Source organism: Gossypium raimondii, chromosome 7 (genome assembly GCF_025698545.1).
Source record: "Gossypium raimondii isolate GPD5lz chromosome 7, ASM2569854v1, whole genome shotgun sequence".
NCBI classification, from domain to species: domain Eukaryota; kingdom Viridiplantae; phylum Streptophyta; class Magnoliopsida; order Malvales; family Malvaceae; genus Gossypium; species Gossypium raimondii.
Genome location: NC_068571.1, coordinates 37,112,716 through 37,131,076, shown reverse-complemented (window position 1 = coordinate 37,131,076; position 18,361 = coordinate 37,112,716). Strand labels below are relative to the sequence as shown.

Genomic DNA, 18,361 nt, shown 5'->3' with positions numbered 1-18,361 from the left:
TACATCATATCACTCAGCGACTCAATTAATAGTTGGAGTGACACCCCAACCACTGTCTTGCCTATCATCAAGAATCTGATGGCAAGTGGTCTCAAACTCTGGTTATATAGGTAAAATATTTTACAAATTTGAATTGTGGATTTGGTTTAATTGATTTATGCAATCGTTTTAAGAAATATCGTTAGATAAATTTGATTTTAAATCTCAATGTTTAACTTGACTGATATAATCATCTTGGCATTTGACATGGTTGGATTTGAATGTCAGCAAGAACTTTTCTCCCACCCTACGCTACATCAAGTTCAATATTTAGAACTAATTAAGATGGGAAAATGTTGCAGTGGTGACGTAGATTCAGTTGTCCCAATTACCTCAACTAGGTATGCTATAAATAAGCTCAAGCTTCCCGTCAAGACTGCTTGGCGTCCATGGTCCATCAACGACGAGGTAAAAACAAAACTCAAATATTAACATCATTAATCTATCGCACATCAAATCAAATACTCCTTTAAATGTTGATATGACATTCAACTCAACGCTTGTTATGATTTTTCTTTTTCATAAGTATACGTTTTTTTGCTGAAATTGCTGAATGGAAACAAGCAGGTTGGAGGATATGTGGAGGAATATGAGGGGCTAACTTTGGTGACAGTGAGAGACGCAGGCCATTTTGTTCCAAGCTACCAACCAGCTCGTGCTCTTACCATGATTTCATCGTTCCTTCAAGGAGTTCTGCCTCCACCATGATCATTTCAAAGCAATATCTATAGATGATTATGTAAATGGTTTTCTATACTTTAAGTAAATGAGACGAATATACTGTTTGAATATACCTTAATGCAATGTGCATTAATGAACTTGAGTGAAGACTTGATGTGTATTGCTTACTTTGAAATTTTATTGAAGTTAAAAAGGTTTGATTTAAATGTGTTTTTAAATGTTCTCATTCTTTTTATGCAATTATATGTTTCTATTAAGCAATCATTGCCAATATATGCAATCATTTTAAATTTATTAATTTAGCTTATCTCAAATTTAATCATTTAGTTTTATCCATTTTAGTCCTTTAATTAAATAACTTTTTGCATTTTTAGATCTTCTAAAATATTAATAATTTAATTTAAGTTATTCTAATATAAAACATTTAGCTTCCTACCCTCAAAAATTTTAATTTTATCTCCGCCATCTTAGTTTCACCCTTGATATGTGACATTCTAATATTCAAATGTATGATTTAGTTATTAAAGTCTAAATGATGACACATTCAAATTTAACGGAATTCAATTAATAGTGTTATCAATTGAACTTTAATTTGAAATCAGACAAATGGAGGAACTAAATTTCTGGATTTAAAAGCAGAGGGATTAATTTTTAAAAGTTCAAAGAGTACAAGGATTGGAGGCAAAATTAGACCATCATTTTGCAAATGTAGATGTAATACCCAAATTTTGCCCAGCCCGAGCCCAACTATTAAAATCCAGATATGAAAAAATATATAAAATAAATAATAATAAAATGTCCAGTTTTTCATTACAACAGCAGGCCCAAAATAGCCCAACCCAAATTTCCTAATACTCAACCTAGTCAGCCCAATACACCACCTAATTACATACCAGATATTAAATAACAAAACCCAAAATACATTACCTAAGCCCAAACCCGAATACATCAAGCCCAAACAACCCAAAATCAGAAACCCTAGTGGTTTCTAGACTAATTTGGTGAAGTCGCAGTAGACCCCTGCTTCAGCGCCGTAGATGAATCCAACAAACCTCGCGCGTACATCGCCACTAGGCGCGTGCATCATCTCCACACAGATGCGCCTCCAGGCTGGCCGAGTACCTGCAAGCAAACACACGAAAACGAGAGCAAAAGAAAATAACAGAATAACAAGGACGGGGCAATTTTCCTTTTATTTATTTTTATTTTCTTTTTCCTCTGTAAAAAAAAATCAGGCTATAAAAAAGCCAAGAATAGACTGTAAACAGTATGCATTCAAAGAAATTGAATACAAAAAAACTCATTTTCAGAGAAAAGAAAAATTCGAAAGGTGATAGTTAATCTTTTCTTTGTTTTTTTTTTTTTTTCTGCTCCTTTGTTCATTGATTAATATTGAAGTAGAAAAGAAAAAAGAGCAAGGAACTTACCTGACCGTCGTTCGCTCCGTCACAATTGGAGCTGGGTGAGGGTTGAAGGTCCCATAAGCAGTAGGTTCCAAAATGTGGCACCGAGGATATGCTCATCTTAAGTCTCTGCTTTTCTTTTTTTTAGGAAGAAGAGTCTGTTTAAATTAGGGTTATTTTAGTTTTTATGTCTAGCTAGAAACGGCGTTGTTTGAGGCCGGACCTTGTGGTCTCAAAACGGTGTCGTATGACGCTGGTATCCGCGCGGTGACCCGACCCGGGGCAGGATTCGCGCGTTTTCGTTCGTCGGTCTATTTGCGAAATGAGTCCCTCTATGTTTTATGTAGTTTCAATCTAATTTTCTTCAATGTTTTTAATTTGTACCGCATATTTAATTTTGTTTTCATTTGGATCCAAGCCTAAACGGCATCGTTTTCTGCGATTGATTTTGATTATTCAGGTTTTGCGTTTAATTGCTGATTTAGTCCTTCAACGTTGAAATAGGTTTCAATTTAATGCAAATTTAGATTTGTTTTTTAATTAAATAATATTTTTAAATGTAATTAATCCTACTTTCATATATTATAAAATTTAATATTATTTGTAATATTAGATTTTGATAGTGTTTAAATTTACTATTATTATAGTTTAAAATGTAATAAATTATTATTTTAGCTTGTTTTATATTTTTAAATTCATTATACACCAATATTTTGAGTCTATTGTATATTTATTTAATTTTGTTTTCCTTTTTATACTAATTTTATTTAAGCTTCGATTTTAAAATTTGTTGATATTATTATAATTATTGTTGTTAATTTTAAAATGTTTTTTCATATTTAATTTTGCCTTCAAAAGTACTTTTTAAAATAAATCATTTCTTATATTAATCCGTTATTTTTAATATTATTTTAATATTGGCTTAATATTGTTTTCAAACTGATTATTAATATAATTTTAAGATATAATACACAATTCTTTCAAATTATTATTATCAATATGATTTAAATTTATTAAACATTATTTCAAAATTTCTATTGTACACTTTTATTTTCCAACTTGATATATTATTATTTGTTTCCATCATTCTTGATATATTTTTATAAAAATTTGATATATTACTTATTATTTTTAAATAATGTATTTCATAATATAACTCAAATTTTATTTTCACAATAATATTACATGGTTCTTTTATATATATGTATATATAATTTATATGGAATTATTTTTAGTGTACATGTGTGTATAAAATATATTATTAATTTCGAATTATAAAATTTTTTCAATGGATAAATATTCTCTTTCTTAAAAATTATTTAATTCCTTTACTTTATTTTGGTTATTTATTATCAAATTGTTTTTAAATTTTTCATATTAACTATATCTTTATTTTATTTTATTTTATTTCTAATCAAAGTATCTTTAGAAAACTGATTATTAATTTATTAGATGCTTAATTATCAATGTTGATGTATTACATCCTTGATTGCTCCTTAGTGTAAATTTATATTGCTATTTATTTTTTGCATTATATGTATTGTTATTCAATCATGTTCCATTTGTAAGAATTGTATTTTATTAAAGCATTACAATCATTCTATTTCATAATTCCAAAAAAGGGCTTGGTGTTCATAAGTTCTCGAGAGAATTGTGCCCTAACTTACTGGGCTTCAATTCTTCTCGATGAATTTTGATAATCAAGTGTTCATTTTATTAAAACCATACAATTGTTAAAATAAAGTTCTTAAGATTTCAAAATGTTGGATCCTAACTTACTGGATATGACATTTTGTTGTCTCGATTTTAAAATAAAGGCAATATTTGATGTTTAAGAATTTCGAGAAATTGAACCCTAACTTACTGGATTCTGATTTCTCGATTGGCTTAAATAATCAAATATCCTTCTTAAAACATATGATTTTTTAGAAATTTAAAAAAAAAGGAAAGACGAATCTAACTCCGAAGATTGAATTGTTGCACTCTAACTTACTGAGTGTGGCGATTTATCTCTTCGAAATAGGTCCGTCTATTTAGCCAATTCAATTATATAAGCTTTCATTTCATGGGATCGTATTTAAAAATCTTTTCAAGTTTCGACACTAAGACATTAAACAATTATTTCGGTACCAATTTTGGGCGTTACGAGGGTGTTAACCCTTCCTTGTGCGTAACCGACTCCTGAACTTGTTTCCTCAAAATTCGCAGACCTAAAATCATTTTCAAGGTGACTCGATCACACCTCAATAAAAGATTGGTGGCGACTCTATTTTCAAAAAAAAAAAGTGGTCTCGACAGTAGAAAAATTAGATCATCTAAGTGTTTTATTGAATTGGTGTAATGAGTCAACTCGACACCAACTCAATTAAAAAATTACTTAAAAAAACCTTTTTAATAAAAAAATAATATTAAAATAACGGTGTTTTGTGTTTTACTATTTTTATATGAAATTTTAAATAAAACAACGAAAAATGCAATGTCTAAGAATTGAACCTAACTCTAAACAATATTTAACCATAAACATTTTATCATTTCACCTATACATCAATTACTAACTTTATTTTATAAATATAAATTTAATATTATATTTTTCACTCATATTGTCGATGTAACAAAATCTAGTAAACAACAATATACTTCTTCACATGAAATTTTGGTTGAATCAACTATTAAATTAATAATTTAATGTACCGTATAGTACATGAATTACATAAATAAGAGAGGATGAATAGTATGATGTATCAAATGAGTAGATGAATCCCATTAAACATACTAATAATCCTTTACTCAAAATATATGTATACCAATAAATTCATCCTTAATGAGTTTAACTTTAAATTTTAAAATTTTGAAATTAATTTTTGCTATTAAAGCTATTTAGGGCAAGATTTATAAACATAAATAAGTTTTTATAAACTTTGTAAACATAAACCATTAATTGAATTAGGTAAGTTATTTTAGCATTTCCTAGAAACTTGAATTACAGAATTAACATAAAGAAAAAACGGATGCCCCCAAAGCAAGAAACAAAATACAGCAAATTGGGTTGAACAAAGTGAAGAATTGTAGATACTACTGAGGCAAACAAACAAAAGGAGATCAACCGGATTTGACGACCATGATGATTACTATGCAAATGACAGTTTTGTTATATTTATAATAAAGTATTAATTATAATATAAACAATTTTTTTTATATCTCTCATTTTTTTTCTAAGATACCAATCGGAACGAGCCCAGTGACGAGATCATGAGTTTTAAAATTGCTCTATACTCAAGACGAGAATCGAACACTAAACCATTGGTTAAGATAGAAAAGACCATTATTTTATATAATAAACCACTATATATAATATTCATGTAAAATAATTTTAATACTCAATTATTTATACAAAATGATTATTGGATTAGTTTGGGTTAAAATGATTGAAGACTTCAGTAAACCCACGAACAAAGCTATTATAGATGATAAATTATAATTCTAGGATGAAAATTTTCTTTTATATAAAATAAAAATATTTTTTTATTTATTAAAAGAAGGATATACCACAATCTATCAACTTTGATCATGATACACATATATATACTGTTATATATGTGAAACAATTATTACATTAACAATCACCAAAATAAATGTAGCTGCTTTGGTCTTGACACCCTCTAAACTATAAATAGAACTATGAATTACTTAGAGATTTCACCGACAAGAGTAAAGTCAAAGAAAAGAAGAAGAAAATGGAAGGGGTGGCATGTACATGGATGCTACTCTCCATGTGCCTTTTGGGGTATCTCATAATATATGTAGAAGCTAATGAGGCAAAAGTCCTTGGTAACTTTCTCAAGTCCAGATTGTCAAAGAAATCATCTTCCGCGGTGCATTCTTGGGCATGGTTGAATGAGAAAACTGGGGATTCTCCTAATTATATTCAGCCTCAAGATGGATCCATGGAGGCTGATAAAATCGGTGCATTGCCTGGTCAACCTAATGGTGTTGATTTCAACCATTATTCAGGATATGTGACAGTTGATTCTAAGGCTGGCAGAGCACTTTTCTACTATTTTGCCGAGTCCCCCGACAAGTCTTCCACCAATCCTTTGGTTTTATGGCTCAATGGAGGTATGGTTTTTATCAAATATCAATCCTTATGACGCATTAATGCATATGGCCACTCTTATCATTCTTCATATTTGCATTTTACTTATGTTTCAATCACCTAAAAATTCATTCATTTGTCGTCCTGTTTACCCTAAATCTGCCCAAAGATTGAGCTAACATTACTTAATTTAGATCGGTTTGGATAAGTAAATTTTGATATCGATTTATTAATTAAAAATTATTTTATTTTAAATTTAACTATGAGAATTTTATAAGTATTAATATGTTTTTAAAAATTTTATTATATCATATAGTATTGGATAACTAGATTCAAGTCAAAAAAATTGGATTAAGTCAAGCCAAAAACGACAAACAAATATATTTAGATTACAACCCATAATGATCAATCCATGGACAAGTTTAATTTCCACGAAAATGGAGAAACTAACTCTTTTTTTGCATTTTTATTTAACAAACACTTTGAGGGTATGATCCTAACTTTAACAATTTTTATTAAACTAAACAACTTATTAATTAATCCTCATCTTTTGCTTAATTTTCGGTAATTTCAGGACCAGGATGTTCTTCATTAATCGGAGCGATGATGGAATTAGGCCCTTTTAGAATAAACAACGACGGAAAAACACTTTTCCGCAACGATTATGCATGGAACAATGGTCTTACTTCTTCCTTTACTATAGTCTATATTTAGATTGTTATTACTAGAAATTAACTCTTTTTTTTTTTGTTGAACTTTGACAGTGGCAAATGTAATCTTCTTAGAATCACCAGCTGGAGTAGGCTTTTCGTATTCGAATACCTCCTCCGATTACCATCATATAGGTGACAAGAGCACTGCAAAAGATGCCTACACCTTCTTTGTCAATTGGCTTGAGAGGTTCCCTCAATATAAAACTAGAGATTTCTACATCACCGGAGAGAGTTATGCTGGTCATTATGTGCCTCAGCTTGCTTACACTATTCTTCTCAACAATAAGAATGCAAATCAAACCCTAATTAATCTTAAAGGAATTGCGGTACGTTCAAATATGAAATCAATATTATTACTCGAACTTCTTATTTTAAATTGTATTTAATATATTTATTTGATACATTTGCAACGGTAAAACCAAAAAATTTATACTAAGAGGTTAGGATTAAATTATAAACATTTGAACATGATGTAATTTTAACATTGTATTAGCAAATGTGTTGATTTTGACCTAACTTTAGTGAGTGGTAGTAAAATTTTCAGGTTGGGAATGGTTGGATTGATGATCGTACAGGCTATTTGGGCCAATATGACTATTTATGGACACATGCTTTGAATTCAGATGAAACCAACAAAGGAATCCATGCCTATTGTCACCAAATGAGTGTGATGACAAAGATCCAAATGAGTGTGATGACTTCCAATCCAAATCGTTTGTTGAGCAGGGTGACATTGATGGGTTCAATATTTATGCCCCGCTTTGTCCACTAGATTTTTCTTCATCAATAAAAAACTCAAATGATTCAGTAAGTCATTCTACTTTTGTCACACTAATAGTTTTTTTGGGAGGTAATCATATTTATTATGAATTATTGTAATTTTGAGACTCAATTTTCTCATCTTCCATTCATTAATATGATGATGGTTGACCTCCAAGGAGATCAGACAAGTAAAATAAAAGGCAAAATGGCAAAAACATGTCTTACTGATTTTAAGGGATTTGTAGTAAAATAGTGATATGAATTTGATATCAGGTAAATAGTTTCGATCCATGTTCAGACTACTATATGATATCTTATCTGAATAGACCAGAGGTTCAAACAGCTCTCCACGCTGGGGTTGCAAAATGGCATAAGTGCAGGTTATACCCATCAGCTTACTCTTTTGTTGTGGGTATCTCATTTAAGATTTTAACTTGTTTTGTTCGTATTATATCATTTCACTCAGTTACTCAATTTTCGGATGGACTGATAGTCCCGCCTCTGTCTTACCTATTTTCAAGAATCTCATGGCAAGTGGTCTCAGAGTTTGGTTATACAGGTAAAAACTTTATTTAGCGCTTTGAGAAGGAAATAATGTGCGGCATTTAATAATTTTGATTTTATGATTTATTTAGCATTCAATTTTTAAAAAATATATATATTTTAGTTCTCCATTTAACTTTTTACTTTTTTAACTCTTAAATTTGTAATTTTTATCAAGTAATCTTAGAATGAATGAAGAAATTAATGCTTTTTAACTTTGTTGACGTTACATACACGCACATAACATGTCAATATTTAATTAATTTTTAAAATTTAAGAATTCAACAAAAAATATAAAACTATTTTAAAAACTATAAAAATATTTTTTAATATTTTAAAATTAATTAAATGCAACATGTCATTTATATGACTTCAATAAAGTTAATTTTAATGTTTCTATTCATTTTAAATTGATTTGACAAAAAATTATAAATTAAAGAGTTAAAAAATAAAAATTAAATAGATAACTAAAATAATTTTTTTATAAAATTTACAGACTTTTGTTAAAACAAAATACATAAAGATAAAGAATAAACATATAAAATACAAAATTTAAGTGGATTAAATTATGTAATGGATTAAATAATTAAGAGAGGAAAATGTTGCAGTGGTGACGTAGATTCAGTTGTCCCAATCACCTCAACTAGGTACGCTATAAATGAGCTCAAGCTTCCCCTCAAGACTGCTTGGCGTGCATGGTCCACCGACAACCAGGTAACATATCTCAAATTTTAACCTTTGCTGCTTTATATATTTCGGGTTTTTTACACAAATAATATAAAAAAATTAAAAAATTATCAAAATAATACAAGCTTTTTATTATGTACCAAAATGGTACAAACAGTAGTCGAGAGACTGCCACAAATATTTTACATAAAATTAATTAAATATTATGTACTAAATACTAATTAAATTTTACATAAAATTAATATTTAACATATAAAATTTATATAAATTTATAATGCTTTTAATATGAACATACATTTTCTGGGAGATAAATTATATAAAATGCGATATGAATTTAAATGTAACCACATATTATTTTTAAAATATCATCATTATGATAAACTAGGATAAATAATATGAAGGTATAAAAATGTATTAAGATTTACATAAAATGAATTAATGTGTAAATTGATTTATTTATATAATTGCTGAATGGAGGTTGGAGGATATGTGGAAGAATACGAAGGGCTGACATTGGTAACAGTGAGAGACGCAGGCCATTTAGTTCCAAGCTACCAACCAGCTCGTTCTCTTACCATGATTTCCTCTTTCCTTTTAGGACTTTTGCCTCCACCATGATCATTTCTATACATGTTTCTAATAATCAACCTATATGATACAAATATTTTGTTCCTATAGGATTTGACTTTATGTTAAAAGAATAAATAGGTTGGACTTAAATTTGAATTTTTTTTTATGCACATACATACAAATAATCTTATTATGTATGTAATAGGCCCAATTTGCCCGGGCCCAAAAGCACAATTGAAAAAATCAAAAATATAAAAGTTCCGTAAATTAATGTCCAAAATTACAAAAACTCATCAGACCCAAAATCAAACCAAACCCATTTACAAATAGGCCCAGTGTAAACCCAAACTACACCTAGCCCAACTACACCAAGCCCGACTAGCCTAAACCCTAGCCTGAATACCCCTAGCCCAAAACCGAAACCCTAGGGTTTCTAAGATATCAGTCGTCGCTCCAGCAGCCTCCAGCACGACGCTCCTCCCCCACGCGAGACCCTCCTACGCGCGTGCCGAGTCTCTGCCCTCGCGTGCATCTCCGTATTGCCAATGGGACTCCTCCGTACCTGCAACAGACAAAAGCAGACAAAACAACAACGAAGAATAACAAATAATAAAGGATTTTCTGTAGTTTTCTTTCTTTTTATTTATTTGATCATTATTGGCTATATAAGGCCATTGAAGAATTTGTAAGTTTTTTTTTTACGGAGATTGAATACAAGAAATAGAAAAATATTCAGAAAAATCAAAAGGTGAATAGGAATTTTCTTTTGCTTTTCGACGTTTTCTTTCCTTTCCTTTCCCGGATTCCATTTCTTTACTCTCTAGCTCATCATTCGGGGACGATATTTAAAAATATAAGGGTGCAGAGGTTACCTGGTGGCCAGCTCTTCGTTTTCTCCGTCGCAATCGGAGTAGGACGAGGACATAGTGGCCCTTGAATGGCCTGTGTTGCGAACGGCGGCAGAAACTAGGGCTAAACCCTAGTAGAGCACAAAACAAAAATAGGCAGCAACTGTTTATTTATTTATTTATTTATTTGAACTATCACTTTAGTAATAGTATTAAACGACGTCGTTTAGATACGTGCGACCCGCGCAGTGACCCTACTCGGGGAAGGATCTGCGCGTTTTTGTCTCAATGGGATATTTACGCAAATGGTCCTCCTGCTACTATAGCGTATTCGGATCAACCCTTTTATTTCTTTTAAATTTGGCCAGACATTTTATTTTTGTTTCATTTTAGTCCAGTTCAGACGCTGCGTTTTGAGAGGGCGGGGAATATTTCTGATTAGTCCTCCATGTTATTCGCGCATTGCACATTGGCCCTTATTTTGTTTTATTTACGATTATTCCCCGATTAATTTCGTTTTAGTTGCAATTTAATCCTTTTTTGTGTTCTTTGTTTCTTTTTAATTAGTTTAATGTTTCCACTATTATTATCATTATCATTATTATTATTATTAATTTTTTTCCTTAATCTTATTATATAGATCCTTTTGTTTTATTATATGATATTATTTTATGTTTTTATGTATATTTACTTATTTTCACAAATGTTTTATTATATACATTTCCTATTATCTTAGTATAACTTATATATATATTTTTAACTTCATATATGTAAATATATACGTTTAGATTCAAAATTTTCATAATAATATCTCATGTTTTTCCATATATATATATATAATATTGAATTAAATTTAGTATACATATGTATATATAATGATACGCTATTAATTTCAAATTGTAAATTTTACTTATTTTTTATGCACAAGTATTCTATTCCTTTTAAATTTGCTATTCAATTTTACTTATTTTAACTTTATTATATATTATGAGTATACATACTATTATTTACATTAAGATTTTTACTTATATAAACCAAAGCATATATATTAATTTTAAGATTTACTCATTTTTTTCTTACAATTCTTCCGTTAAAATTCATTTAAACATTTTATTTGTTTTAGTTCTATTATCAAGTCGTTTCAAATCTTCATTACCTTTTGGTATAATCTTGTGTATATTTCTAAATCCTAAATTTATTTATTCTCATTTTATTTTATAAGTTACATTTTATCTTCCTTTTAAATTAATAATTTTTGAGTGTGGATGTTGATATTGGCATGATATGCAATCGAGATCATTGTTGTTATATTTGTTTGTTGTAGTATTCGTCAATTATTCATTATTCCTTAATGTACGTTTTAGTCTACTAATTATCATTGTGCGTTGTACACTATTATACATTTCTTTATTCATTCAAAAGATTGCAAATTACAAAGTTAGTTCATTCAAAAACTTTCAAGATAAAGCAAAATTCGGTATTTGGGATCTTCGAAAGAATTGAGCCCTAACGTATTGGGTTCCAATCCTTCTCGTCGGATCTAAATAATCGAGATTCTTTTTATTAAAACATAAATAAAGAGCTCATTCTCGGGAATCTGACACGTTGTGTCCTAATGCATTGGATATGACATGTTGTTTTCTCGAGGCGAGGATTTTTATTTAGGAGTTTTGTGAAATCGAGCCCTAACTTACTGGGTTTTGATTTTCTCATTTGACCCAAATAATCAAATATCCTTCTCAAAATGCATAGGTTTTAAAAATCAAAGGATAAGCTTACTTTTGAGAATTTGAAATGTTGTACTCTAACTTACTGAGTGTAACAATTTATTTCTTTAAAATAAATGAGCTTTATCTTCCAATTCATTTTATTCAAAATAAAAGGATCGTATTTTAAAATCTTTTCAAAATTTCGACGTTAAGACATTAAACAATCGATTTGGTACCAATTTTGGGCGTTACGAGGGTGCTAACCCTTCCTCGTGCGTAACCGACTCCCGAACCTGTTTTTCTCAAAATTCACAGACCTAAAATTATTTTCAAGGTGATCCGATCACACCACAATAAAAGATCGGTGGTGACTCCAATTTTCATTTTTAATAAGTCGATAACTAAATTTTGATTTTTTTGGTTTTTTCAAAAAAATGGTTTCGACAGCTTGGCGACTCGCTGGGGACGCATTTAGAGAGTCAAGCCGTAAAATTGGTTGTTTCTTGTCTTGTTATCGAAAATTGAAAATTTGATTTGAAAAATTACGATCCTCTCTTTGCATTTGTTTGTATAATTACTATTTTATACATTGGCATCATATTGCATAAGACTGTTTAGTCTTGTTCTCTTAAGTGGGAGTGAGAAGCTACTCCTTCGTGAGGTTTTCACCACCGTGCAGGATAGTGAATCACTTTTGGGATACATCCGTACCTATGTCTTTGTGAGATTTTCATCTCCGTATAGCCATAGGGAAATGTATTCCCCTGAACCGAACTCGGTCTGTATGAGCCTATAATGGGTGAAGATCGAGGAATCTGCTGGTTCGGGTACCTTGACTTTAGAACCAAACCTCATATGGTGGACTTAGGAACTTAACCTAGGTAGAGCCACTCCAAATCCCTGGTGGTTACCTGATTAGGTACTTTCTATTTTCCTTGTTTACTTCTGTTTTGTACTAACCCCTTTTGTTGTGTTTTGATTGTGATTGCATTGCATTTGCATATTAGGAAAGAGATATTGATTCAAGTCTAATTACTAAATTAGAAACACAATACGACTGCCTGAATGTATTTCGAGAAACACAAGAAGAGCGATGGAAGAGTTCGTGACCTTGCTTCGTGGCCTGAGGATTTAAGGCGATTGTCTAAGAGCCTTCGACGTCCCAACTCCCTTAAAGAAGCTGGCGAGCCTTATGAAGATGGACAAATGATGGATCGCGACCAAGATCAAGAAAAGGAGTTAGCAATGACATCTATTGGAAATTGGAGAGATTATCACAAACATGCGGATGAAGAAAAAGATCGATATTGTCTCTTGGAATATAAGGGCGAGGCCGTACATGCATCTGCTTTATGTAAAGGAATTTGCTTTCTAGAAAAGTTTCCTAAATGTAATTGAATCAGAATCAACATCTCTTTAGGCATTCATTTCATGCATTTACATTACATTGCATTACATGCATTAAAATCTATTGAAAGAGTCTAAACGAGTAAATTTATTTCAGCTAATCTGGAAAACCAATCAACCAAACATCCTTACGGTACTCGTCGCAAAGCGAAAGAAATGGATCAAAGATTAGAGAAATTGGAGCAAATGCAAAAAGAAATGCAAGATCAGCTACAGAAACAAATGAATGAGCAATTGGAAAAAATTCAACAGGACATGACAGAAAGGATGGGGGAGTCTCAAAAGGACATGATGACTGAGCTGACGCAATTACTAAAAGGAATAAATAAGGGGAAAGGCCCTATGGTAAATGATGAAGGAGAAGACAAGGATAGACCTATCTATCCTTTAGGCCTTACGCCTCTGCATGCGTAGATTCAGACCGAGGTACCTCCGCGCAGATCCTCTATTTCTATTGGGCCACAGAGGTTTCAAACTGATGTTTCATTACCAATGAACCTTCTGGCCGAATCAGGTCCTAACCCTGGTGATAATCCGGTTAATCTTGCTGTCCCGGATTTCGATGAAGCAGCTGAGGAAGGAAAGGTGAATGCAAAATTGCCAAAACAGTGGGAAGATAGGTGTAAATGGTTGGAGGAAAAATTCAAAGCCCTGGAAAGCGCCGATAGTCACCATGGAATCGATGCGAAAGATCTGAGCTTGGTTCCAGACTTAGTACTCCCTCACAAGTTTAAGATGCCTGAATTTGAGAAATACAATGGAACTAGTTGCCCTGAGGCTCACCTCACCATGTTCTGCAGAAGGATGACCGGCTACGTCAATAATGATCAACTGCTAGTACACTACTTCTAAGACAGTTTGGTAGGGGCAGCGTCTAAATGGTACAATCAATCGAGCCGTACCGAGATTAGTTCATGGAGGGACCTAGCACAAGCATTCATGAGGCAATACAGTCATGTGACGGATATGGTTCCTGATAGAATCACCTTGCAAAACATGGAAAAGAAGCCAAGCGAAAGTTTTAGGCAGTATGCACAGAGGTGGAGGGAGGTTGCAGTCCAGGTTCAGCCACCCCTCTTGGAGAAAGAGACGACAATGCTCTTTATCAACACATTGAAGGCCCCGTTCATTACGCACATGTTGGGAAGTACTTCAAAGAGTTTCTCAGATATAATCATGAATGGTGAAATGATCAAAAAAGCCATCAGAAATGGAAGAATAGAGGGTGGAGAGAGTAACAAAAAATCAGTCTCAAGGAGAAAAGAAAATGAGATGAATAACATAGGTTACTCAAGGTCAGTAAGTACATGATGAAAGAGGGGAAGGTGAATTGGAATGGATGAGTTAAGCAAAAATTTAATGCTATGTAAAAATAATCCACATGGCACTATATTAATTATTAGATGAGACTATAGTTAATGAGGTAGGAAAGGCCTACCTAATAATTTCTCGAGATTAAGAGAGCAATTATCTTGTTTATATGAGGAACATATTTTAGTGACAAAAATTGTTGTAAGTAAATTGTTCTTGTTATTTAGTTGAGAACTAAGCTTATTAGTGGGGAAAGTGATTCTGATTGAGGATAGGAGTGAGGTTGCAACTAGATAAGTGAGTTGGATTTAAATTTTGTCATGTACTTGTTAAATCATAGTAAATTACTCTTTCAACAAGGCCTCACAAATGTAGAGGTGACAAACGAACCGACTCAGGTCAGGCTTTCTTACAGACTCAAGCTTTCTCGGGCTCAGGCTTTTTTAGGCTTAAATTTTTTCGGGCTTGAGCTTTCTCGAATTTGAATTGTTATGGGCTCGGATCAGTACAGACAGACTTTTTTGCTCGAGCCTGATTTACCAGCTCTATACAAATGTAGGATGTTTTTGAACTACGGAACCAAACTTTGGTGTTCATCTCCTATTTTATAATTAATATTAAGTTCAATTGCAACTGAACAAAAATTTAGAAGGCAAAATCAACAAACTTATGATTGATACTAAATCTAGACACTCAACTTACTAAGTGAAGATCTTGTCATTGATTTGTTATTGAGATAGAGGAAACATCAATCTCGAGAAACATATGTTGAATGACACAAATTAAGAAGGCAAGGATGAAGGCTTTTGGTGCCTGACTCTAATTGGTTGAGAATCGCCAACAATTGATCTAACTAGTGTGAAGACTCCTAATCTTAAAGTGACTTGGACCAATGATGAAGAAAAATTGAATAATACAAACTCTAAAGCCTTCAATGCAATTTTTTTTTTTTTATGAATTATGCTTCTATGACTTTTGACACATCTCTAAGTTTACCATTTATTAAATAGGCTCAGACTATATTACAAACAACTCATGAAAGAATTAATAATGTGAAGTCCAAACTTTGGATGTTGACCAAAATGTTTGAGACCTTGAGGATGCAATACATTGGAACCTTGTCTGAGTTCTATGCATAGCTATGTAATATCACAAATCAAGCATTTGCATTGAGCGAAGAATATCCAAATTTGAAGTAGGTCAGAAAAGTGCTTCGATCTTTGCATGAAATTTTTGCAATCAAGATGACTGCTATGAAGGAGGCAAATGATAGTGATAATATGAAAATTAATGACTCAGTTCATTGAAACATTTGAGATCAATCTCGATGAGACATAGAACAAAAAAGATAAAGATGATAAAATTATTGCATTGCATGTTGCAACTGAGGGTGAAACTACCATAAACGGCCTGCAGGAGCAATTGACCTTATCTAGTTAAGAGGATAAAACTTTAATAGAATGTTTAAGAAGCTGATCAGAAAGTTGGATTGAACCAAAAGTTGTGACAAGATAAAAGGCAAAGGAGTTGTAATCAATGATGATACACCCAAAGAGAAAAGGAAAAAGATACGATGCATGAATGTTAAGACTTTGATCATATCCAAGCAGTAATGTTTCAAGACATTGAAGGAGTACATTATATTTTGCTATTTCAATTGGTCTTCCCTTACAGTTGTAAATGAGAAGAAGGCTCCTTGAATCTAAATTATGATCACTTATTCATTTTCAGCTTATTATATTTATCTTAATTACAAATATAATAAATATTGTTAAATAATGACAAAAATTAGAATTGCAAAAATAATTTATTATTAAAAATTGATGGACATCGGGTTTTAAATCTAGTTAAGAAGCTGTTGAAAGCCCAAACCGAAGCCCGGGCTTTCTCCTCTTTGTGTTCATACTTCATTCGGCATCCATTTCCCGCTATAAATCTATACAACGGTTCCTGAGTCCTTTGCATTGAAACAGAAGCAAAAGAAACAAAGAAATTCGACATGGAGCAGGAACCCTAAGATCAAAAGAAGGACGATGGAAGGATTTGCTTTGTTTATGGTTGCACTTGTTTCAATGGGCATCACCAACCTAGCAATGGTTCCTGAGAAAACAAGTCGGAATGTGTCTGCTATGTACGTGTTGGGTGATTCTTCTGTGGATTGTGGCTCCAACACTCTCTTTTACCCTATCATCCATTTAAATCTTTCCTTACTTCCTTGTAATGGTTCCAATTCCATCCTTCTTCCCTATCTTCTTGGTAACCACTTGCCTCTTTCTCCCCTATTTTCTTTCATATATGCATTTGTGGTGTTCGTTTTGTTTCTTGCTTTCTTTTTTTCTGGAAAATATATGTTTAATTTGCATATGGTTCTTGGTTTCTTTACAATTTGCATTTTCCGCTTTCAATCTTGCTCCAGAATCCTCTTCTTGAAAATTGCAATGCACTTAAAAGAAATTGATGATTTTCATGGCTAGTGCATGCAGCTAAGAAAATGGGTTTACCATACGCCGAGCCATTCTACGCCCAGAACGGAACCATCGATGGCTTGCTAAACGGTGTGAACTACGGTGCAGCCCACGCAACAATCCTTAGCCCCACTAGCCTTAGCCACCAGTCTCTTAACCACCAGCTAAGGCAAGTATTCGAGACGGTTCAACTATTGGAACTTCAACTCGGCCATGAAAGCTCTCGCCATTTCATCAGATCCTCCCTCTTTTACCTCGCATTCGGCAAAGATGACTACATAGATCTCTTTCTCCGCAATTTCTCAGGTGTAATGGCTGAATACAATGGCCCTCAATTTGCTGAAATTTTAGTTAACCAAATGGTACATGCAGTGATGAACCTGTATGATATGAATGTGAGAAAAGTTGTATTAATGGGGATACTGCCTTTGGGATGTGCTCCAAGTTTACTGTTCCAATGGCACATTGATGATGCAACAGGCTGCGTTGAGATGATAAATGAAGTGGTTTTGAGGTATAATGTACTGCTAGAAAAGAGCATTGTTAGGCTCAATGAAGAGTTGCCTGATGCACATCTCGTCTTTTGTGATCTTTACCAAGGAGTCAAGAAGATCATAACTTATCCACATTTCTTCGGTATGAATCCTTCCATTTTGTCTTATATAAAACTGTTAAGGGATACAAAAAGGGGTTGTTTATATTCGAATTAACAACACGAGTATTTCAAGAAAAATGAAGAGTCCGGAAGAGTAACATAACAAACCTGAGGAATTTTTGCAATCACATGAACAGAAATCTTACTTAAAATGTGTGACGAAAAAAAAAAAAAAACAGGATTTGAGGATGCAAAGAATGCATGCTGTGGGCTTGGTTTGTATGGTGCAGAGATTGGGTGCGTGACTTCAGATATAGCCTGCAACACTGTTTCAGCAAATGTGTGGTGGGATCTCTATAACCCAACACCCAAAGTTAACTCATTGCTTGCTGAGTCAACATGGTCCGGTCAACAACTCCTCTCCAACATTTGCCGTCCAACTACAATCCGTGGTCTGGTTTAATCTTCAGTGTCCCCTCCCACTTGACCCTCCTCACTCATCTTCACCATTTCTCACAGGCCACTATAGATTCAA

The 18,361-nt window shown here is 32.3% G+C and overlaps 1 protein-coding gene and 1 pseudogene across 1 annotated transcript; both read left to right on the top strand.

Moving 5' to 3' along the window:
* The first annotated feature begins 5,881 nt into the window (after positions 1-5,881).
* Positions 5,882-9,539, top strand: LOC105762108 (serine carboxypeptidase 1-like; annotated as a pseudogene).
* Positions 9,540-16,799: 7,260 nt separating this feature from the next.
* Positions 16,800-18,337, top strand: LOC105793342 (GDSL esterase/lipase At1g71250). Its single transcript, XM_012622262.2, has 3 exons — positions 16,800-17,022; positions 17,250-17,867; positions 18,066-18,337. Exons 1-3 carry the CDS (start codon positions 16,800-16,802, stop codon positions 18,287-18,289), a joined length of 1,065 nt encoding a protein of 354 aa, XP_012477716.1. The 3' UTR covers positions 18,290-18,337.
* Positions 18,338-18,361: the final 24 nt, after the last annotated feature.